Source organism: Bombus bifarius, unplaced genomic scaffold, assembly GCF_011952205.1.
Source record: "Bombus bifarius isolate JDL3187 unplaced genomic scaffold, Bbif_JDL3187 scf7180000008225, whole genome shotgun sequence".
Taxonomy (NCBI): Eukaryota; Metazoa; Arthropoda; class Insecta; order Hymenoptera; family Apidae; genus Bombus; species Bombus bifarius.
This window is the reverse complement of record NW_022884523.1, coordinates 147,530-172,834: the sequence shown is the minus strand read 5'-3', so window position 1 is coordinate 172,834 and position 25,305 is coordinate 147,530. Positions and strand designations below refer to the sequence as shown.

Genomic DNA, 25,305 nt, shown 5'->3' with positions numbered 1-25,305 from the left:
GATAATTCCAATGTATTTCTCAATAGAATTCCCAACCAAAATTAAATCTCGAATAAATCAGTGTATAAATTACTAAAATTTCGTTGCGTGCCAAGACGAACCATTGCAATAAATAGATCTAACTCGGACCTAGCCTAAAATAGACAAGATGCAAACTGCATAAGCGTCGTAGCGCCCTTCTAAAAGAGATTCATAGATAATTTCTCAATCTTTGATAGTTGGAAAGTCGTGTCCTTCCAGAGAACGAAAAGTAGTTCTCGATAAAATTCCATCCAACATCCTCTATTCCTCTATCAGAATCGATAAATCAGTGTACTCTAATAACCGAACCTAACGCGAATCTAACTGGAATAAGTCAGCTCGTCGATAGAAATGATCTGAATTTGATTACGTACCAGAGTGAAGCGTGGTAAGAAGCGAAATTTCAACTGATCGACGCGGGACCGTGCGAATCGCGCGGTTCAGAGAAGCAGATACTGCGCGGTAAGACTCTGTTCGCGGACATCCTCTATACATAGATACGTTATTGCGTCGTCGTCGTCGTCGTCGTCGAAATGATGAGGTTCAGTCCGATGCAGTCGACCGCCGATCGGTACTGCAACCGAATACAGCAACTCTCGTTCACGATATTTTCGGTGTCAAGGTGTACCAGAAGCCGTGCTATTATCATCAACCTGGCCTTCGTTTTGCGGTGAAACGTTAATTCATTCATAGCACGCACCGCAAGGGCAATAACCTGGCCAACCATAATTGCCATCGAAAAATCAGTTCTCGATCGATTACTCACAATCGTTACGCTTAAATAGCTTGTTACAATACGCGGGTCGTTCAAACAGATTCGATCGGTTTGATTAAATCAACAGGAAAGAAACGAGCAATTTAAATGGGATTAGTAGGCAATTTTCTTGATTTATTTGTAAATTTTGGAGTGTATTTCGAGTAAAACTGAGTATGAAACATATACGTAAGGGTAGGTACTGTGTTATATGTTTTTTTGTCTTTCATACAAAATTAGGATTATAATATTTTCTGAATTAATAAGTTCCCAATGTAGGTATCTTTATAGCTTTTTCTTTTGTAGAGAATGAAGATTAGAGGAAGAGTATAGGAAGAAATTTATAGTTCTATCTAAGGAAAGAGAGATGACTTTAAAATCATTGGAACGTGTCTACTTTAGAAGTGAACACATAAAACAAGACTATTTAATTTTATCTAATAAGATCCCTCTCCAATCGTTTTATTTCCATCGTTCCGAAGCTATAGCTGGAAACATTAGATATATACGAGGCTCGTAAGAACAGCGTAATGAGCCTATTTTAATCTTCCGATTTTAATGTCGTTATTATTAATTGACAGCAGGTTGGGAAGTAGAACAACCTGTTGAACGCAAAGACTATAAAATACCAAGCATTAAGTTCAGGAAACTGCGTAAAAAAAACAATCAAAAGCGTTTCAAATTAACGATCTTTAATACGCAGCTAAGCACGTTATAGTTAATTGGAATTGAAACAATATGACCAAAATACATCATCTATATCAGAATATGTAATTAATGGCTCAATAAAAGTACACATTAAATTACCGAATTCATTTACATGTTTTTAATAAGTACAAAGATAGAGAAACTGATATTAGTAGTTTTAATTGCTTTGGTAGTTCGAATATCGACGACTATGAATATATTCTCGATATATTCGAGAAACAGACAGTCCAAAATACATAGTTGATCCAAAAACTAAACAGAGAACAGTTTTAGTAATACAAAATTCTTCGAAATCATATCAAATTTTAATATATTATATCTATGAAATGCTGGGAAATGTAATTTATCATTCTACTCCGATCTCCGTGTGTAAATTAGTTTAGTTTAACTTATTAAATTGCATTAATGCGCTATCGATAGAACAAACGATAGTTTAAAATCTCATTAAATTTTTCTCTCTTCGCGCATTTAATCGATTGTTTTAACTAATCATAACGCAATCATATTTGATCTCTAAATGCCGATGCGTAATTGATTTTCAGACGTTTGTTCTTCGTATTTTGCATATATCAAAGATCGAATATACTAATTAAACTGTGCGCGATGTTAAAATCACCGTCGCGTCACGACGCGGAGAGAAAATGCTGAAAGTCATACGCGATACGATACGGGGAGCAAACTAAATATAAATGTGCTCGTTACTAGATATGGGTGTTTAATTTCAGAACAAATAAATTTATCTACTATACTACGTATCTTTTTCGATATACCGAGATAAATCGATGAATGCCAATGTAAATGAGCGAAACGTGGCGCTTCACGATAATATCCGCCAATATTATTATAACGAGTATTTCACTTCTACAATTTTCATTTAAAGAGACACCCTGCAGTCTATTAAGCGTAAAATATCGCGATACTAAAATCCCGGATCAAAACACGACTTACGTGTCTTTGGATAAATCGTTGGTATTTAAGGCGAAAGATTAAATTGATTAATTTAATTAAGAAAAAAACAAAAGAGCTATTCACCATAGAGTGGCCATTCATTTGTTCTGTCGGTGTTTTCGACTCGAAAGTCGTCGATACTTCTTCCGTATGCGTCATAATCATGCTCCTTGCTTAAATCGTATTGAATCAGATCGAAGGCACCTCGTTATACTTCAATGAAGATTCTTCCAGCACTTTCCAGTCGGTTTCGTGCATCTTTGTCCTCACATTTTCGAAAAAACAACGTTTCGTTTCTTAAATATATTCGATGTTATCGAAAAAGGTAGGATTATTTACTTTGTACGGCGCCAATTAATAATTGTTTTCGAGTCGAATCGATCTATATCTCAAGTTAATCAGAAAACAGCAAACAGTCAATCCGTAATAAATAACATTACTCTCGTATCGTCAAGAAAATGTACTTTTTGTTGCCTATTGGTTATCGTCTTCGGCAATACAGCCGACAAAGTTCAGTTTCAGAAACGTGTAAAAATCACAATTCTATTCATTTCGTTCACAGTCCATCAAAACATGCGACTTATACGTCGCACACTGTCTTTTCTAACGTTGAGAAATTTTTTTGTGTAGCCTTAACCCCTCGACTGCTTCGAATTTTGTAATTTTTTTCAATAAACGTCTCTTCAGAAAAATTCTAAAAAATCGATATCTTTCTTCGATGCACGATTTTATTTTATTTTCCACCTGTTTTCTGCATACGTTATATCGTACGTATTTCCTTGAAACACAAGTATTAATAGAGAGCGACAAGATTTTACGTTACGGCGTTCTTCTCCCTAGGTCAGAGAGGAAATGACTTTTCAAACTCTTTTTAAAGTTTCTTCACCACCACAGATAACAAAAGAGCAAACATAAAATCCCATCAAACGCAAAATCGTCGTACAATTTTAAACATCTTCGGCCTATTAATTTCCCGTCCGTTAATTCACACAAACTGTGCCCTCCGTCCCGATAAAAGCAACAACAACAAAAACTCGATAAAAATTTCACTCGACCTCGTCTCTTCCTCTTCGCATTCTCGACGACCGAACGTCTCTCGATATTTCTCCTTGAAAATACGATATTTCGATGCAATGCTCCACTGTCGACGAGAAAATCTCTACTGTCTCTTCCTTTTTTAAAATGCTGTTCGACTGTAAATCACGAATTTTCTGCTAAATTCAAGGCACAGCGTGGAAGAAAAGTTCACGAAGAGTATCCCTCCTTAACGGGACCACCATGATTCGTTTCTCGTGACGGATAAAAGGCTTTGTAGTTTTTAGGAAATCGCAGGTTTTGACGGTGCAATTTGTTCGACTGTTAACGAGACACTTGGCCCGATCGATCTATGGCATGCGGCTGAATGAACGTGCAGTCGAGTTACGATTTTTCGGAAAACGAAGGTGCAGCAGAGCAAAGACAGAAAAGGAGCCGGCACGACCGGCCGGCTTACACACACTGACTTCTGACTGGTCGAGCTAGTAGGTGACTCCAGGGACCCCTTCCATAACGCATAGCAACTGCTCGTAAGACGACTGATAAGTTCTTGCATTCTGCTAGAATCGACAGATCGTCCTGACGGCTGCCGCGATCCAATCCGCAGGATTTCCTCGATAGTAGCGAAGTATGCGATTTGTTTTTCGAGGAAAACTCAACGTCAGAAGTGATACGTCAACGAGCTGATTTTTGACGCGTGGCGCCACGACTTTCCGTAGAAAGTTGATCGAAGAAAAAAGAAGGGCTCGTGCGAACCAACATCGACTTTCCGATGTGATACGATCAATGGGTCTTGCTTTGGCGAATTGCTTTATTCGTTGTATAGAATGATGACAAAAGAAGGACACGATTGGTACATTTTTGTTGATTTTCTAATTTTGTGCGCGAAGAATGGTACTTTAATACGATGTAGCTGAGAAGCTGTTAAATCCAAAGATGTAAGATTGAAAATAATTCTTGAATTTTAATATCTAATATTGTCGTAGGCAATAGTTTGAAATTTATGAAAATGGAAAACACGATCTCTTCTGTGAAAAATAGAAACTATGACTAATGTTCTTCTCCTATAGGTTTCATATAGACGGCGAATTTATATGTATTTGTAGGAAAATATATAATAATAGTAATAATACAACAATGTATGTAATATCCAGAGCAGAGTACTTGGTATAATACGTAGTGGTTGAAACAAATTTTTCCTTACAATTGTGTTCATAATTTGCATAAATATTCGCAGTATACTTATTTGTTTCTCTGTTTGGATTCGTAAAAGAATCGTTTTAATTAAAAATTTCACGTTTAAAAAATTACGGGATGATCGTGAACTTAAATTTCAGTGTAAATCATATCGTGTTAGTAAAGAATTTGTTAATTGACGATGATTAACTGATGTATATCACATGGAATACTACAAACACACGTACATATAATGTACGAGACGCTTCTTATTTGTGTATCTAGGATAAAGATAAACAGATCTTGTAATTATAAAATTAAGTTGACACTTGTCAATTACGTATAAGGAAAAATAAGTTATATCATGTTTCAATGATAAATAAATAATAACTAGAGAGACACTACTCACGAAGCTATCTGACGACTTGTGAACGAGAATGTAAATATTTGCATGTACGATAATGCGATATACGATAATTATAAGTGATATCTTAATTACATCGTGAATGATGATATTTCCAATATTTGTTTCAGTATTGTAATATGTTTTATATTATTTTCCGCGTCCTCTTTTATTCTTTTAGTTTTGTACACTTTCCACTGGACTATTTTGTACATTGAATATTATATTTTGATTTTGATTTTGAGTTCCGAAATCAGTAAAAGATGATCCTACTTTAAGAAGAATTTTTGTTTTTTTTTAAATAATTACTGCAAAGAAATAGGATAAAATTTAATCTGCATAACATTCGACAAAATTAATAACATTGAAACATTAATAAAAATTAATAATATTGTCTTTGCTTTGATCGATGGCTTCCTTAGATATGATATAACTATCGTGAGTAAGTAACGTAATACCAGTTCGTTGAATGAAGTACTCGTTCGTTAATTGCGAATTAGTCTCTTATCTCTATATCACAACCAAGCAATTATTAACAGAAAGTAAAAAAAAATTTACATAGTAGCACTCCACTTTCCACCAAATTCGTTAAAAAATTTATGTCGGTTGTTATGTTGATAAATACTTGCATTGAAAATTGCATTGATTTAATTGTTGACAACTGTTATGTTGACAAATAATTGCATTGAAAAATGTTTTAAGCTATTGATAACGTCAATATTCAATGTAAAGCACAGATTACACGAATTACGTACTTTCTACTGACGTTAAAATTGAGTTAGCAATTTTTTCGATCATCTTTCATGCGACATGATTATGTAAATGATGAACTCCCTCGATACTAGTTTGTTACAAAACGCCTGGTTTCTCGTGCTACTTGCTGCCGCGCTCGCGAAAACCAATTCCAAGCGAAGTAAAATAAACGTTCGTCATCAAAGAGGGAACTCCCGTAAGGTTCATTCATACTCTTCGAGCGCAGGTTTCTATATTTAACCATTCCCATAAGTTTCTGATAAATTCTCAACAGTGGCGATACGTGCTGAAACGTGACTTTCACCATGAGTTGTAGTTCTCAGTTACCAGACTATTGTTTGTTATTCGTCGCATTGTCTGAATCGCTAATGAAGCAACTAAAATGCCCAACCTAGAAATTTTCCATATGCAAATCGTACTACAATTTTACTAATTACTTATGTGTGGTGTGCGAATATTTACGCAAATTCGTGCTTTTATGAATTAATTTAAAGAATGGAATCTGTGGACAGAAGTTCGTTTTACTTGCCAAATATCGAATGTTACGAAATACGCTTCCCATAAATACATAAAAATCCGCTATCCACTTACGCGTTTTATATCGTATTTATATTTATAACAATGTGAGAGTAAACGATGGAACTTTAATATGAGAATGTTAATGCGTGAATCATTCTAATTGCAAGACATAAAAATAATTAATGTGCAAATTGAAACGTGTCGTATTGGCTCTGTCGTCTAGAGGATAATATAGCTAATCTGGAATCGAAGATACTCAATGTCCGAAAGTTATGTTCATCGGATTGCGAATAATTATATAGAATGCGTCATACAACACGTTGCAATTAAAGTTACGAGACTTAAAATTCTTGAAAGTGAGATTATATTGGATAATGTCCAAATACAGGCACGATCAGATACATGTAAAACGGAAGAAGATATTAAACGACCAAAATTAAATATTTTATTACTAAAAAAATAGAATTGAAACTTCCAAGATTATCGAATCAAAGCGCTGATTGTGAATTTGAGAAATTCCTGTTATTAATTTGGAACTACGAGCTTTTACTTCCGTTTATTTTGTTATGTATTGTCATATATAAAAAGAAATTAGTATTTAACAGATACGAATATATGAATATTTTCCTAAAAGTGATTTAAATGACAGGATGTTTAATTCGAGAGAATCATGAACAGAGATGAACTTTAATGGAATACCAAGTTTTTTAGGACAGACCAAATTTTTCAGGACAGAAAAAAATAAAAAAAAAGCTCCGCTCCCCAGAGGCTTAAACCCAAAAACCGCATCATACAACAAAAAATGTAAAGCGCCGACACATAATACAGCATGGCTACGTCGTACCGCCGCGTATCGGTACCTTTGCCTAACATACCATTACAAAAATTCACGTTTATTGTGAATAATGTACTTAAAATCTGTATTTTCTGGACTCAATAAACTCCTTTGTAAAAAAAAAAACTTTAATGGAATAATCTGTATCTATACATTCTTAATCCAGATCTTAAACAGATCTTAAACCTCAATATGCACTTGTTCTAGTGACCGCTTCCATATTTGTTCCACTGAGACTGTCAGTTAATTGGTAGGTACGTCTACGTAATGTTCAAAGAAAGACACCTCTCTGCTCAGCATGCTCCCGATTTTCTTAGTAGATCAAACTCAAGAAATGACGTGCTGCCTCTCATAGTTGTAAAATCGCTCAAATATTCTTCATTTTTATTTGTATCCGTACGTTTAAGACGGCTATTCGTGCTGTATATTAATTGTTCATTAAGTACATGTTTATAACGAGTACCTGGTATCTCGCAACTTTTGAATACATTTTCAGATTGGTTTCAAATTTTATCAATATAATCGTGATAGTCGTGCGTCTCGTTAGAATTGTTACAAAATTTTAAAATACATAACATAACAAGCTTCCTATGTAACTGTTTAAATACTTTCATCGACCGCTGTAATTGAAGTCACACGAGACGATATGATAATTATATGATTATTATTGAAATGAGAAACAAGCAATTAATGTCGTGACAATCGATGTTTTTGAAACATTTACAGAGTGAGAGAAACACGTTCAAAAAGAAATAGAATTTCGTTTAATATATGCGAAAGTAATCGGACGCTTGTTTGTCGAACAACCTGTATTCGGTGTAATCATACATTTAACACTTGTTGTATGCACTTGAAATGATCATTCACGCTGTACGCCAAACTTTAATTAAACATATATTTACAATGGATATCTTATAATTTCCACAAACATTTTCAGATTGGTTTTAAATTTGACCAATATAGTAATGTCAACGGTGTCTCGTCACTATGCTAATGAAATTTCGAAATGTTTTATGTAACGCGTGCAATGTGGACGCAAAAGTTTTCTATAGGAAGTGTGCAAAATACTTTCGTGGGTATATTTATTATCGGTTAGGAAACCGAGCAATATTTTTCAATGGCACCGAGAGGATAAACCCGAACGAAATCAGGGCGAACGAAGTGTGTGCACCTCGTAAACTGGTACGTTATGGTGCAGCTGGCAACAAAAAAAAAAAGAGGATAAAGAAAAAGAAAGGAAATCAGCCCGGCCATTTGATGCGTCGTCGGCCAGTCGTAAATCAACCAAGGATGCAATATTATTAAATTATGCGCGCACTCAATTCCTGCTATTAAAGAATGGAACTCCTATCGATCTTATCGGCCGATTTCATCGATCTTATCGCGACAGTACGAAACGCCTACGCGTTTGTAATCGCGACTTAACTGTACGCGACCTACGCCAACACGGTCACTCCGGTACCTAGGCAATCTCGTTTTTCAGTCGGGATAAAGAGAGAAAGCATCAGGCTCGACTCGAGCTGCAAATAATGAAATGAGGCGTAAATGCGGCCTCCAGAATGACTGCCTCCCGGGTTCGTCGCGTACATCCACCTAAAGGACCGTGAGAGAGATTCATCGATGTCTCCGAGACACGATGAGCGCGACGCGTGAGTGTTACGAGACTGTCGGATCAGATTGAATCTTCTAATAGGGAAGAAGATGTCAACTTGATCGAAGATAGAGATATATGTGCGTCTGTGCAAAAGTCTCGAATCATCTACGTCGGTGATCTTGCGATGATCAGATACGACGATTAAGGGTACTTTTGAGAAATGTTTCTATAGACAGCGTTATATGAAAGACGATATTTAATCGTTTTAGTAAAAAATGATGTATTTGATAGCGATAAATACTTGAGTGGAATTTTTCTATTTACCATGCGACAGATAAGCGATTTACATTCGCATTTTCATATTTCCAAATGCGTGAGAATTGTTTGGAAATGTGAATAACATCAGCAAGTATTGTTTTATAGCGATATTATTATCTTCGAAGCAATAGGCGGATGATAAGAAAGTATTGTCATCTTATTCGTATCTATAAATATTGGATCTGAAGAGTAACTATGTCACTAGGTCCACATAATCGATGTTGTTTCGTTTTATATCCTGCAATATAGGTATTTGTTATTTTGACATATTGTTTATACGCGATTGTACATCATACGACGTATACAACTGTATTGCATTCTTTAGAGCGCACTTTAAAGCGAAAAAGTGTCACTTTCTTTCGGGAAAAATGGTACCTTTGATATAGAAGATATTTTAGGATCTTTTAGGACTTTCTAAGCATTTTATTACATTCATATAATACTGTTAAAATATCGTATTAATATTTATTAAAAAACTTTCTATTCTACATATATCTAGAAATTCTCTAATTCATATTCGATCCATGAAATAAACTAGTACAGCTTTCATAGAGTAATTTGACGTATTGTCACAATTTAAGGTAATAATCGCACACTGTTGTCACAAGATACAATTTAATATCCATACGATTCGTTAATTGTAGACGATATTATTTTAAAGAAACTTATTGTTTATAAACAAAAATATCGAAACCAAATATAAACGTGGAACCTAGATTATAACAAGTGCGATATCACAACTTCAGCAAAAAATCATTCATTGATTTCTGCACCTTATCGAAATAGGTACGCGATAAGAGATGACCTAAATACAAGTCACAACGATGATAACGTTAAAGATATTCAGACTACGACTAATTTTAACTTGTCGGCAATTCGTATACGTGTTGCGTATTAATTAGAGCGATTCGCGGATTTTTTTCACGCAATTATCGCACGAAAAGGATCGTGGATATCATTAAACGTTTTTTTCTGGATTGCAAGAATATCATACAGACTCGGAATTTTCCATATACCAAATGTACAAATTTACCAAAGATCTAGTTTCTAAATCTGACCTACTAACGCGTGATATTTGTAATTGCTAAAATTACGTTAAACACGTTCTCCTTTAAAACTGCTCCAAATACAGAGAATCGCGTTCTAAATTCCAAATGAAGAAAATTTTAAACAACAATCTCAAAGTATAGTACCAATCATCAAAATAAGTAAATATCAAAAGTTCTCTCTTTCCTAAAAGAAACGATGTTTTTTCTATTGCATCATCCTAAATGTTTCTGCAATTTTTATTGTATCGCTTTAACGTCACATAGATGTTTCAAGTATAATATTATGAAAAATATGGTTGGATATATCGTGTACCATTCTATTTGCAACAACTCATTCCCTTTATATCTAAAATGGCCAGACAAATCTTACTTTCGTTCCATAAAGATAACAAGCTTTAAGGATAGCAAACTTCGATCGATCGATATATGTGTATTGTCAATGTTTCAAGATCCTCAGCTAAAAGGATCAATATGTATCTTTAATATTTATCGAAAAACCGGAATTTCCTCGAGAACTTTGAAATATCAACAATATTATTGATCAACCAAGAACACTCTTACAAAAATTGTATCAATAGAGTATCTCTAATGATCTCTATCTGCTATATTCTTGTAATTTATTTCCAACTGATTTTCACCTTTTCCACTTACTTTAACGATCGTCTTGCACAAAAACGATTTAGCAAACTGGAGAATATGGAAAACATAACTCTGTACATTTTCTTTTCGTTACAAGTTCTCTTCCAAAATATTGCTGTACGTGCGGTACAAGATACACAACTTTATGAAGGAGATCTAAATAAAAGAGAATTAAACGTCTGTTAAAAAACAAAATATCGAGCTGAAGTATTCGAGAGGTTAATCGAACTTTTCTTCCTTGGTACTTAAATTACTAAACGCATAGACTCATTAATATTCATTAAGCTTGATTTTCTGGTCCATTCCCCTCACTTTGTTTTCATTGAATCCATTCACCGCGTCGAGTGAGACGATGACAAGCCTCTAACGATGAGAAGAAAGGAACAAGGAGATAGACAAGTCGCTGGTTGATTAAACAAAGATTAGAATCGTAACTCCAAGTATGTATCGATCATCGATCGACGACGTTTTCTTTGTGAAGTGAAACAGGGGCTTCATCGATTGTAAACCTATTTGTCAGAAGTGTTGTCTCACAGCGGCAAGGAGAAGATCCTAGGAAACGAATAGACGCAATGACCCAGATAAAAATTGAAGAGGAACTATTCTTGAATAGACGAGAGGATGCCAAATGTCTTCGAGATTGGCAAACAGCAGAACTTAAACGAATTCATATGGATTGTTCTATGATATAATCAATACTTTTGGACGATTCTTGGTTTAGCGAGGAGGATCGATACGAAACTGAAGAGAAGTAAAATTAAAAGAAGGTCTGCTTCGTCTTCCCACTTTCTAAATATTATTATAAAATACTTGTACGATGTATTTGGTATTATTGGTTTACTCTAAAAGCAACGAAAAATTCTATTTGCATGCAATTTTATTCAGTACACGTCGTTTTCTTGGCACATCCATACATATACAGAATATACAATTGCAAGTTTCTCAACGAGTTTCGCAAACTTTTACAAGGAAAAGAATTTATATTCGTTGCAACTACTTTAAGAAGAAAATTTCCTAGGCCGATATTATACAGGGTATTCGCATTATTTACTCCAAAAACTTCCTCCTTTCGTAAATCACAAATTTATGAAAGAGATAAATAAGACAAAGTTCGCAAAGTGCTTTTTACGCACAAATAGTATTCTTAATTTTCTGCAGTTTTCACGTAATGACGCCACAACCACGAATGTTTTCACGTTCGTTTATAACTATAATACTTCTTAAATTACACGAAAGTTAAACTTGTCTTAATAAAATACGGAAAAGAAACACTGCCAACTAATAACGTAAATAATCTGTATATATCCGAATCTTTTGATGTTCGATGTTGCATCTGCACAGCATGCAAATTCAGTAAGTTGTTTACTAAAATTCTTAACAGTCTCAAACTTCGATATATTACATCTACTTCAAGCAACCTCTTCAAAAAATGCGTTTCGATTATCGACGATTAATGAAGAAACAAATTTGTTCACAAGCTGAAAAGGAAATTCCATGCTGCAAGGGTCAAGCAACAAATTTTTCCCCTCAAACTACGTTGTCCTAAACTTAGTACAGGAAATATCGGACGAAAATTTGTGTCTAGCTGCTCGATAAACAATAAATTATACAAGTGTCTCTACAACTTGGAAAGCTATGAAACTGGAATCCTTAACACCGTTCGAAAACTCGAAGGAAAAAGGAAGTAACGCTGAGTAGAGGGAGAAACGATATCAACGTTGCGCCGTAAGACTTGGGCATATCGTCGTACTCTGATCGTCACATGAACAGTGCGTGTCGTGGGTGCCCGGTGAGCAAGGAGAACGAGAAGAGCAATAAAGATAATTCATGCCAGCGAAACGTAGAGAGACAGTACAAGCAAATATCGTGCACAGACTGGCCCCAGACAACAAAATCCTGCCACTACGTGTCCTGTTATTTATCTCTTGGTGCTTATAATACGTGTCATCGATGCCACGATCCTTTATGGGCGTAGTTTAATCCTGCTGCACCCTTTGCCTCATTTTCGACCGAATTGTGTTTTTCCATCGTTGGAAAATTTTTTCGTCCATTGACAGCCGACGTTTCCGTTAATGCAACACGTTTCATTTGAAATCTATTTTTGTATCCTTAACATCGTGACGATGAAAGACAAAACGTTCGCTTAACATCTTTTTCTTTATTTCATAATTTTATGAAATTTAAAGAAATTGATGTACTTGTAACGTTAGAATGCATCACACGCGCGCACATACACGCGCATTGTTTGGGCTTTAATGGGTCAAGAATCTACTCTACCGTAAACTTGTGAAAAGTTAATGAAAGACATTTTCTCAGTTAAAACTAAAACTTGCGCTACAAAGATATTCAAGCAACAAAGTTTCTAAAGAGAAATTCGTCTAAGAAAAATCCATGGACGAGCATAACAAGGGAGATAAACGTCGTGATTGCTAATACTGTTTCTGATTTCTCCAAAGAGGATTCTCGTGTCTGATTAGCATTGTAACCAATTCCATTAGAATCAAGAGAATCATAGAATCAGGAATTACTGGACTTTCCACTGGTAAAGTGGATAGATGATGTTAAAGACAGGTAAAGAGTGGCAGTGACACTGAAGAAGCTTTTTTTTAAAGAAACGCAACTTATACCAGGAAATGCTAAACGAACAAGAATCTAGGTCCTTAGAGTCGAGAGGAGATTTCAAACGATGTCATTACCAAAGTAGCAGCGGTGTCGTCAATTTTACTAGTTGCCAAGTTTACGACCAATAGACACGAGACGTGTTAAGCATCTTGTCCCTTCCAATTTTTAACGCCTCCATGTTCTTCCTTGCATTCTCTTTCCTTCTTTTTCTTTTTCGAACGAAACGAGGTTGTAGAAAGATAATGGAAAATAAAAATTAAAATGATAGTTGAAAAACATCGATAAGATCGATACGAATTCAAAAGTAATCACACTTAAGCAGGGGGCCGAAAATAATAATTATTTTTAAAAGTTTTACGGAAAGATCACTGAGAAAAAGTTAATTTTTGTTCAGGCGAAAGATAACGATCGCTAAATTTAAAAGAAATTGGTCAGAAGACTAGATGATTGAAAGATATTAATTTTCAGACGTTCCGGTTACCTTTAACATTTTTATCATTTTGTAATTGTTATTTCTGATCAAAAATTACTTAAACTAAGGTATTAATTCGTATACTCTTTTAATTTGGGTTATAACTGTTACGATCCCCAGATCAAAAAGTACAACGTTATGTAATTTTTGGCAGATTGGTGTATTGTACGGTTAAAGCTTTAGATTCTAAACATCGACTGTAGTTGTACTACTCATGCCAAATTGTGTAAAATTTCTAGAAGATTTTAAGGAGATTTTGCAGAAACATGTATTTAAATATAAATGATATTTCAAAACAACTAACTGAATTTTACTGTTTCTCCGTTAAACTAATCTACAGAAAAACAGACGTATAAAATATCTAGCGTGTTGTCAAATCACAGGCTTCTTAAATTTTGTTATTATTAAAATATAATATTACAAAGTAATATTATAGTTTCATCGTCAATCTTTCACATTATTCAATTACAATTCATCCAAAATTCGTACGCGTAAACTTTCACGTACAACGCTTTGCTCGAATAAATCTGTAAAATTATCTTGTAACAATGATAATAATAAATAAGAGTAACAAATAAAAATTATATATAATAATATAATATTACTATTATTATCCTTCCGATAGCTTACTATTCAGAGCGTGACAATAATAATACATATAACTAAATAATAAAAATAATAAAAATAATAATAATAGCTAACACCTATAAATAAACTTCTACGATTTAAAGTCTAAATAATCGTAATTCTTATTCTTATTGTTCCTTCGCTACGTTTTTGGCTTCAAGCTCCGTCTCATTAATTGAAAACGAGAACTTACGAAAGATCTTTAACAACTACCAATAGCCCTGATCGATCTACAGAAGCGAAGGGCCGAACGTCAAACCGGCTCGTTTAATTAGAACGGCCCTTAAAATGCACCGACAATCGCTTATTCTTCCGCTTTCATCAACTCCTGGCCAGAGGCAAGAGTATGTCCATATGTGTATGTACAAACGCACATCTGCGAAACGAAGTCGCAGCGATTTCAAGAAAAAAAAACGCCGACTGTTCGTATCACAAATGCAGATTATTTCACTGTCCGAAACAATTGGGGAATTGCTTTTGGGGTCACTTTGATTTTTCCATCTACTTCTTCTACCTATATTTTGTATATTTTGTATATCTTTTCTCTTTTTCTAATAATCGCCTTACAATCAATCTTTATCACACAGTATTACACGAATAACATACCAATGTATCAAGTAGAGTGGCTGTAAAGTTCGTAGGAAAATTCAAGAAAAATGTAATATTTAATATTTATACAAAAAATTTAACACGATGTATTAACCAACATATTCATTGTTTTTTCAATGGTCCTTTCTCACGGACATTTTTATTCTTTTCAACAATGAGTTCCACGAAGTACGTTCGAATTCCTTCAAATCCTTGAAATATTCAATTTCCCAAGAAATAGAAGCAAAGATTTGTCTCATCTATCAAATATCATACTGGTTACCGTGCATCGGATATTTCATATGATCTTACATATTCTACGTACTCTGTGTATTTTTGCATCTTTAAAAGTCCCATGAAACCGTAGATATTCGTAATCTATTTATTAGTATCGATAACTTGTAACTTATGGCTTGTACAATTTTACTAATAACACAATATTAAATCAATTACGCAAGAGGGCCTAACAAATGCTCTAATGTTTATGAACGGGAGTGTATATACGTATCTAAAGTTCAATACGCATGAACAGTCTAGGACAAAGACCCGTTGTCGATAGTCGCGTAAATTATTACCATGCTCTACGAGCTATAAATATTAATTCACAGCCACAAGTGTTCCTGCAATAAATCTCGGCTGGCAGCGACGTTTCGCGGTTTCCGGCGAAATATTGATCGATCATTGATCTAACGACGAAAATGGACTCTCGGGAATTAGAACAACGTTACGTATTTTTAGTATGAATGACCAAAATGTCAATGGCCCCGCGTTGATAAGCCGTCTTATCACCTACTTGAGATAAACAAACAAAACACTTATAAATTACTAGAAATAGAGCAAATTGGATTTTATCTGCTTTCATTCTTCTTTTTCCTTTTTTTCTTTTTTTTTCGTGGAATCGATGAATCATCTGACTCTAAATAAATTATGGAAACAGTGCCACATTTATCGAGAAAATTTGCAGATAATTGTTGTAGTGGATAGAAAGGAAACGGTATATGTGTATATCGCTATCGACGTAGTGCTTGGAACAGTTTTAGATCTGGGTTATTAATATTCGCGCTTTGAGATTTACGGAATGCGTCATTCCTTAATTTAATACGACCTTAAACATTGACTATATTCTTGAACGTAATTGATGTAACTAAAGCATCACGTACTGCGGTGTAATGATTTAATTATTCCGTATATATATATATATATTGTTTAGAGGAAACATTAAATATACCATATCAATTTTATTATTACTATAACGACAATGTTACTAAAAGTTGGTTATATGAATTTATTCAAGATTATACATATAAAGGTACAAGATTTAAATATTCGGAGCACTTCGATATTATATTATACGTATATTTCACAGTATTTCTTTGATAATTTAACAAAATTCAGTCCATCTATATAAAACAGAAACACACAATACATTGGTAAAATTTCATATCTCATATCACGAAGCAAACTTCTCACATTTCTTCGTCAAATTTTCTATCTCTTAAACTTCCACGATCTCGTTAATCAGAATGCAATTGCTTTGCGTATCACGCGTACTACGTTTTGCTTGGTAAAATCAACTGAAACACATCGACGAAAATTATTTATCAGTAACGAAAAGGTAATCAGCGGTGAACGCGATAAGAAGACATAGATCAATATTCTCCATATCGTTTTAATGTGCCTCGAATCATCCAATTATTTACACTTTCGCCGTCTCTTTAATCCAATTTTCATCGCACGTCTGCGATGATCGAGGGGTCAACATTCCCAATCACCCAGAAGCTGCCCGCAAGAAAGCAAAAAGCAACCACAGAAATACCACCGGTTACGACCGCATCTGAAGACGAGCAACAACGGGCGCCATGCTAAAAATAATCGCTTCCTTTAAACGGCGCACTAAAAAAGCATTCCTCAAGGTGAGACGCGAGCGAGGCCGTGCGCGGTCCGTCGCGTTTCATCTGTATCACTCACTCTCGTTACAAGCTAACACAGATTCCTCGCACGACAGTGTTACACGATAGAGAAGATTCCACGCACGATAGTCAAAGTCAACGACGTAATAGGAAAGATACTTTGCAGGGTAGAAATGACTCTGTGCGCAACAATCAATCGCGCAACGAGAAAAAGGATTCCTTGTTGGGCAGAAAGGATTTCGAGCAAAGGACAGTCGAATGCGTAGATCGTTGGCGGGAAAAATTTTGTGAGGAACAGAAAGTTATATATAGTATAAATTGCTTTATAGGAATGGATTCTTTAAAGGGCTAGAAAAAATGTATATAAAGGACTCTTCTATGTATAATATTCGAACGTGTTATAAAAATAATATTTTACACAGCACGACAATTTTCGTACGAGGATTACATGAAACAGGGTTGTATGATATTTTGAGGAATTTTGTGGAAAGTAGCAAGGAAGAAATAAGCGGCTTAATGCATAGTTATTGTACAATTATAATTAACAATAGTTATTGTACAAATGTATAGAGATGGTTTTGTACAGAATAGGACAACTTTTATGCTATGTAGGAGAGATTCTGTGCATGATAGGAATGATTTTTTACAAATTAGAAAAAGTTTTGTATAAAGCAATAATTATGGGTACACTAGCGCTCATTGTTATAGGATCAGCCTTCGAAGGCGAGAAAAAATTTTGCATAAGGTAGAGGAGGTTTCGTGTATAATAGTGGAACACGTTGTAGACAGAGCTGTTCGCAGAACAGAAAAGATTCTACGTACAACGGTTGAACACATTACATGAAGGATTTTTTACAGTACAGCATCTTTGCTTTATATGGTAGGAAGGATTCTATATATAACAGTTAAACAAGATACGCGGAAAGAATTCTTGTGGAAGAAAAAGAGTTCTGTTTATAGAAAGCAAACATGTTATAGGAAGGATTTTTTACAGAATAGACAGGATTTCGCGTTATTGGAAGAAAATTTGTTCGTAAAATTCTCACGAAACAGGGAAGAACACGTTGCAGTATAGAAACTATTCCGAGAGATATATTAACAACAACAACAACGAGACATGTTATAAGAAAAATATTTTACAGAATACGAAACATTCTACGTACAACGATCAAATATTATACATGAATAATTCTCTGCAAGACAGGAAAGTATTCTAAAGCGAGAAGAATTGCACGTATAACAGTCGAACATGTTAAAAAACAAAAAATATTCCGAGTACAAGAATGACACGTTTTATAGGAAGGATATTTACAGAAGAAGAAAGATTCCACGTACGACACTTAAACATGTTAGGGTATATTAATACATACTTGAAGAATTCTTTACAGAAGAAAAAACTTGCGAGTAGAAAAACCAAGCTTGCTGCAAGAAGAGTTATTTACATCACATGCAGAATTTCGCGCACAATAGCCAAACTATGGAACAGCGTTACGAGGCACAATGTATTCTATTCTATACACGCGACTGTCAGACACGTTTCCTTCCGATACTTCATAGAGTGAGGAAGATCGCGCGTGAAACAGTCGAACGCAGCCATGTGAGGTGATTTTCGCGGGAAAAATCAACAAGTCTGGCGTGTGTCGTACGATGCCGTGCGTGACGTTGCTTCGCGATAGAACGTTAACAAACACAGAGAGAACCTCTTGGCTTGTACGAACACGCTCGATATAATTGAGAGCAGGGAGTGGTTACAGAGAGCGAAAGAAGAACGAAAAAAGAGAAAATAGAGACGCAAGGGAGAAAAAGAGAGAAGAAAGAAAAAAGAAAGAGAAGCAAAGAGAATGCAACGAGAGCGATCCTGTCCAGAGACGTATTATCGAGTGCAATGGCCAATCGGCCAATCGTATTTTTCCCCCGTGGTCGCGTCCAACTTGCATGATTAATAATGGTCCCGTTTTACTCGTTATTAATGTCACGCCGATAATCGTCCATCGTATTGCAATTATGTTGTTACGCTCATGGGGACACCCGGTATACGAGTTGGCTAAGGGTGTGGTCCCGCGGTGAAAAGGGAGAAAAATCTCGTTGCTCTCTTAAGACGCATTATCGTGCGTAACGCATCGTATTTCAACCTCACCGACTTCGAGGGACCTCTGTATCTCCTGTGAAAATAAACGTCCGGTAATGTACTTGCTCCGTACGCGTGTATCAGGGCCGTATTCACCGCCTTCGTTTCTTCTAACAATACGTTCGAAACGTCGCAACAAACGAATCGGAAGCAAGAGGAAGCTTTTTCTGACGAAACTTTCTGACCTTGTGTGACATACAGTGGCGCGTGAAAATATTTATCGATACATTATTACGTGTCATACTAAAGATTTTGAAATTTCGTTAGTACCGTGTGACTATCGTGATTATATTGGTATTTGAAACGAATCTAAAGATGTACATGGAAGATACGAAATCGCTAAGATCAGGATCCAGGAAACTAGGGTCAGAGATTACCAAAGTATTTAAAGAGTCGGTTATTCGTTGTATCAACAGGTGTTGAATAATAGCATTGAGAGAAACTTATAAATTTAAGGTAATTCAACTTTTGGAAATGTGATTCGTAATGACGTTGGTAGATGTTGCAAATGTTCATTGATGATATGAACATGTGAACCATAGATAGGATTGAAAGAAGAAACGATAGGATTATAGTAAGATGCTCTTAAAAAGCTGTAGAGGATAAGTGTTGGAGATTCAACTGTTTCTTACTTGAAAGATAACAAAGGATCGTAGAACATAGATGGTTAATCTGCGGTAAAATCACGAATATCGTGCGCATCGATCACGTATAGTCATTGCCTGATTGACGCGTGAGTGATTTAATTGTAGTCCTAATAGTATCACAGGCAGACTGAAGCCGTTAACAATCGATTGAACGATTAATAGCTGAATACACACGTAACGTGATCATCTCGCACGATTCGAAGTTAAAGCAAAGTATATCGGATGATTCTATGAGAACCAATTGTTACGGTTATTCTAACAAAGACATGGAATGTTAATCTAACGTCGGGACGATTGCGATCCGATATAAAAATATTTCAAACGACGTGAAAACGTAAAAAAGTGATTTGTACGAGAAATGTGAAAAGCACGTATAATTTTGTAGATAATAATGTTAGGAATATCTGAGAATAAGTTTTGCTTTAATATTTCTCTTTGGAATTTATCGCTTCCGGTATTACCTCGTGCAAGCAAACAAAATCAGCTCTAAAATAAATTTAAAAGCTTATCACAAGTAACACGAGTCTGAATTTACATAAATCGCCAATTATTTTACATGTAGAAGTCTTCATGAAAATTTGTAAAACGCCCTCGATTGTTAAAAATAAAGACAAATGCACAGAGAAAAATATAATCTATATCTGCACCCCAACAGTCACACATTACAAAATCTATATAATATTTTGATAACAACTCGCTAAACAATTACTTATAACACAACGTGACCTAATCATATCAACGCAAACTCAATACTGTTACACCAATTAAATCAAGCACTTCCGAACTTTAGTTCTTACCATGTCAAAGAAACATCGCGTTCGCGTGCAAAATCCTCGATGCCAAACATCAAACGACTAACTAACTGATAATTTCACCAAAAATTACTCGAAACGAAATGGGAAAATTTCGACGAAGTAGACACGTGAAGAGGAACGTTAATTTCGCATGTGACCATCGAAAGGGCCGAGCGTAAGCAGAAGTCATTGCACTCTGTATAACGCGTATGCTATGTGTACACATGTGTGCAAGCGCGTGAGTGAAACATCGTGCTTGCACGCGATATTACTCTCAACCCTTGATCAGGCGAATGTCAAGGGGAAAACACAGAAAGCGCCCTTGTAATTGGCATTACTTATGAGGATTACCAGCTACCATAAATAACAAAAAATTAACTCGTCGACGATCCGCTGAGCCGCGAGGAAAACTTAAGTGAAAGATACCAAGCCGTTTGGCTTAATTGGCGCAACTGGATGGAACGATTAATTACTGGCATCTTGCGAGTACCATCGACCGTCGATAATTGACCATGGGGGTGAGATTCATGGCGAAAGATATAAAATACCTGAACCTGTATGTTGAGTCTACTTGTCACGATTTTTCATGGCTGCAAGTATCAAGTACAGTAGGGAACCTTCGTTCGAGGCCGGTTCGGCGCGAAGAAAATAAATTACTGTGAAAAAGCAACCGTTGGCTAACAATTGGATTTTTACAGTATGGTTAAAAGAATAATCGATTGTTTGATTTTGTTCCTTTGTGAATTGTTGCCTCAGTTTTCTGTAACACGCGTGAGAAATGCATGGTATATTTTAAGAGTTCTGGTTTCTGTTACTCTTATTAAACTTTAGGATGAAATAAATTGTCAAGAATTTCGTATGTTAAGATTTAAGAAAGAATTTAATATGGGACGATTCTATATGATTATACGATGCGATTCTATATATACGAGTTTATAAATAAATCGAGAACTGTACTGCATATTGTATTACATGCTTTTTTGCACCACATATTTCTATAATACATATTGTATTGTATTTTGTAGTTACTTCTATTCGTGAATAAAATGTATAATAACACTCTTTCATTGTGAAAATAGTTTTCTTGATTTAGAATTCTATTTTTACCATGAATTGATCTCATTTATGTACGTATACGTCGTTAAGTAGATTATTAGGATAAATAAATTCTAAAAATTCTAGGCAAATATTTTGTAGGTATATTTAGCTAGTTATGAGCGAAAGAATATGTAAATTCAATTTTGTCAATGAAGGAAGTAATAATACGACGATAACCAGTATGCTTTTACGTATACGTATGTTTATTCATTGTTCAAAGAACGAATCGCTTAATTTGTCTATAAGGAATATTTTTTTAACTGGTTGCTATTGTTAAAACGATAATTGTTAAAACATTCACACGCTGAGTTTATGGTTTTCCAAGCATTATATGTTAAACGAAGTATAATACACTCATCAGTCATAAACGATTTACTGTAAAGCACCTGAATCATAAATTATAAATAAATTTTAAGATAACATTGCAGCTATGCGCATTGTCCGTTAAATTTATTGCACGCATAAATCTACATTTACGCAAAAAATGCTACACTGAAAATTATGATATATACACGATATATATCGTTATATTTGTGATTATATATTATGACTAATGGAATAAATTGCAAATTTTTAAACAACTTTAAAAATTGCAATACTTTTTTAATTTTGTTTCACATCATGTAGTATAATTAGATAAGTATCTCTGAAAGTGGAAGTTTGAATTTTCCTGAAAAATGTAACATTTTTATAATGTTTTAAAATTAAATATTCATCGCGCTAAAAAAAGGCTAAAAGTGCGTGCACACTAGAAAGTTTATAAATAGATCACTGCATTAATCATGTACTGTATATTTTCAACTCTTAGAACATACATGTACGCGTACATAATACATCAGAAATTTTAACTTTGTTTGTGAAACTATTACTCATCAACTGAAAGTACGAAAAGTACCTCAAGGTACCAGATTTTCATAAATTTGCAAGAGTCCTCGCAAATTTTATATTAGGAAAGTTATTCTAAAAATAAAAATAAAATTTGTACAATTTCTTTTTAAACTTACGGCTCATTGTAAAGTTTGTACACTTGCGATCATTTCAATTGACGTATATCACGAAATGAGTAAGAGTAATAAAACAGAAGTTGAGCATTACGACAATATTTATTTTACTATAGTCAGCAGTAAACTATTTAATGACTGTTGATAACTGTTGAATGAATTATGATCTAAATAATAAATAAACTATACATTTTTATGTACATATGAGAACTTTAAGAATTTTGTACAAATGCATTGAACGCTATCATAGCATCAACAATACACAATATATAATGGTAAAATACATTAAACAAATATTAATAGGCTTAAATACATTTGCAAAAATATATGAGACATCTATTATAATTATAATTATTACAGTACTCGTAATAATTATAACAGATGAACTACTTCCGTCTACGTTCTACTCTTTTAGTTGTATTCGTAAGAGTATGGCATTTGCATAAATATTCGCAGTTAATTATTTAATAACTATGAATTTATTTTTAATTGTAAAGTAGTAATTAATTGACAATTATGAATGATCCATTAACAAGCCGTAATACTTATCCAATAAGAAATTAAAATTTAACGTCTCTCTCTCTCTCTCTCTCTCTCTCTCTCTCTTTCTCCCTCACACGTGAGAATAACATTTATATAATAACCTATACGAGCGTAATTTCAAATAAAAGGAAAAAGACGAGTGTCTCGCATATTACTTTATAATGTGCACGATCTAATCAACGTAATCATCTTATTGACCTTCGATTTTCATCGAAACTCGCTGAAAAACCGAGCCGGATCGGGAGCATAGTGTCTTTGACCACCTCTCTGCCTGGCTTTCACGCCGATATCTATTTCTGGAGACGGCAAAAGGTCGATCGTCACATTGCTACGAGCATCGACGCGTCCTAAAACAAAAGTTCGACCGAGGGAAAAAAGGCAAGCTAGCTTCTTGCACAGTTCAACTAACATCATCAGTGGAATTTTATATGTCACGTGTTACAAGTTACCAATATTAATAAATACCCTTTCACGACAACGACAGGTTTAGTAATGAAACGAATGAAATTGCACGAGTAAATTTTGTAAATTATATATTATTTCATTATCCTATTTAACAGAAAATTACAAAATGTTGTAAAAATATAAAAATATCTATAAGCTAAATCTTCCAACTCGACAATTTACCAATATCATTAATTAATAATTTATCGTACAACAGGGTCTTGACTGAAAAATTGAGAAGAAAGAAAAAGACTAGCGTAGAGACAAATGCGGCTAAAATAAAACGACGCGCGGATGAAATTGGCACGCGGTCAATGCATCGTGTCGTCTATTTACTTATGCTTTGCGTTATGCACTTGTTTTTCCGCTTGCTCGGCTGCTCAAGGGCTAATTAAGTACTGCCTCTGAATGAGTATAGCGGTAATTAAAAGCTTTCTGCGTAATTACTATTACTCCTCTAGGTCAGTAGACACGCTTATCAATTTGTTAGAGAGCGTTAGAAAGCACGTAACGATTCTCCGCAATACGATAAAAACATTTTCAGCAAGAAGAGATATTAACAGGCTATGATTCAGTACGTGTATAGGTACGTGTCTTGTAAAAATAGCCGCAGTCTTTCTCTATGCTGTTATAAGGCTGGTACCGATGAAGTTTTTCTGATATTAGAATTTAGTAGAAATCTGTTTGAAAATTTGGAAATCTAGAGGATCTCAAAATTTAAGGTTCAACTTTGAAACATCTGTTTTTGTAGATTCTGTAAATCTAGTGCATCTTGGCAATGACGAAGTCTTTCCTAAGAATTTTCTGGCGTGAACGAGCCGCTAGAAATCTAGTATTGCAGGTCAGTTACAGGCCTAAATTTATTTGAGGTAGTTGTTATATCGAAAGACTGCGTTCTTTGACCGTTTAAATTTCGATTATCATTCAGGTTTTAATATTTTACAGTTGACACCATATACGAATATTCACAAACGTTGTCAAACAATGTCAAAAAATCTCCAGAAATTTCCACAATTATTCAAATATTTTCACCAATCTTATCTAAATATTATTTCCACGGTAATTATCTAAATATTTTCACAACCTAAATTTTAACCGATGCATAAACACAAAATTCAGTTTACTCTCGGATAACATAAAAAAATGCTTGTAACCACAAAATTAAGGAACGCTTAGATTTCTCTTAAAATAAATAAAAAGAACGAAGGCATCGACAACGGAACGCTATTTCACGAGATTTTACGATCAGAGAAGCTACACAACGTTATACGAGCTAGGTACGATAAACGAAATCTGGGTGCCGTTAAATCCTGAGCCGTTCTTTTCCTACTACTTTTCTGGTGAAGAACTAATCCGTACGAAGGAGAACGACCTCTTCACGATGACCTTTCCAAATCGTACACAGGAAACCGAGTGAAACTACCACATGGAGAATCGTGGGAGGAGCTTACGCCTCGTGGTGACTTTCAGGAACTAAAATCCACCCAGAGCAGTTGGATCGAACGCAACCCTCTGGTTCAAGGTGACTTTCGCTGACGTAATCACACCCATCGAATGAAACAGAATAACAGAAATAATCGACGGAAAGGCGATGTATACTTGGCGAACTGCATTACGAGAGATAAACAAGAGAATTCATTTAATTCTCGCATTTACAGAATCGACTATACTAACGTTTG

General features: G+C 34.7%; 1 protein-coding gene and 1 long non-coding RNA gene across 3 annotated transcripts in view; one reads left to right on the top strand and one right to left on the bottom strand.

Annotated features, from left to right (window-relative positions):
* Positions 1 to 25,305, bottom strand: part of LOC117211256 (glycogen-binding subunit 76A) — a 93,650-nt gene that overhangs the window by 58,498 nt on the left and 9,847 nt on the right. The window contains exon 1 of one of the 2 annotated variants that reach the window (XM_033454940.1): positions 2,516 to 3,913. The exons of the other annotated variant lie outside the window; for it this stretch is intronic. Coding sequence (XP_033310831.1) covers positions 2,516 to 2,596 — 81 coding nt within the window. The 5' untranslated portion in view covers positions 2,597 to 3,913. Of the gene's footprint in view, positions 1 to 2,515; positions 3,914 to 25,305 lie in introns of those variants that run through there. 2 annotated transcript variants of the gene reach the window in all.
* Positions 545 to 1,586, top strand: LOC117211259. Its single transcript, XR_004488241.1, has 2 exons — positions 545 to 970; positions 1,082 to 1,586. It is a non-coding gene; the product is annotated as an uncharacterized LOC117211259 (long non-coding RNA).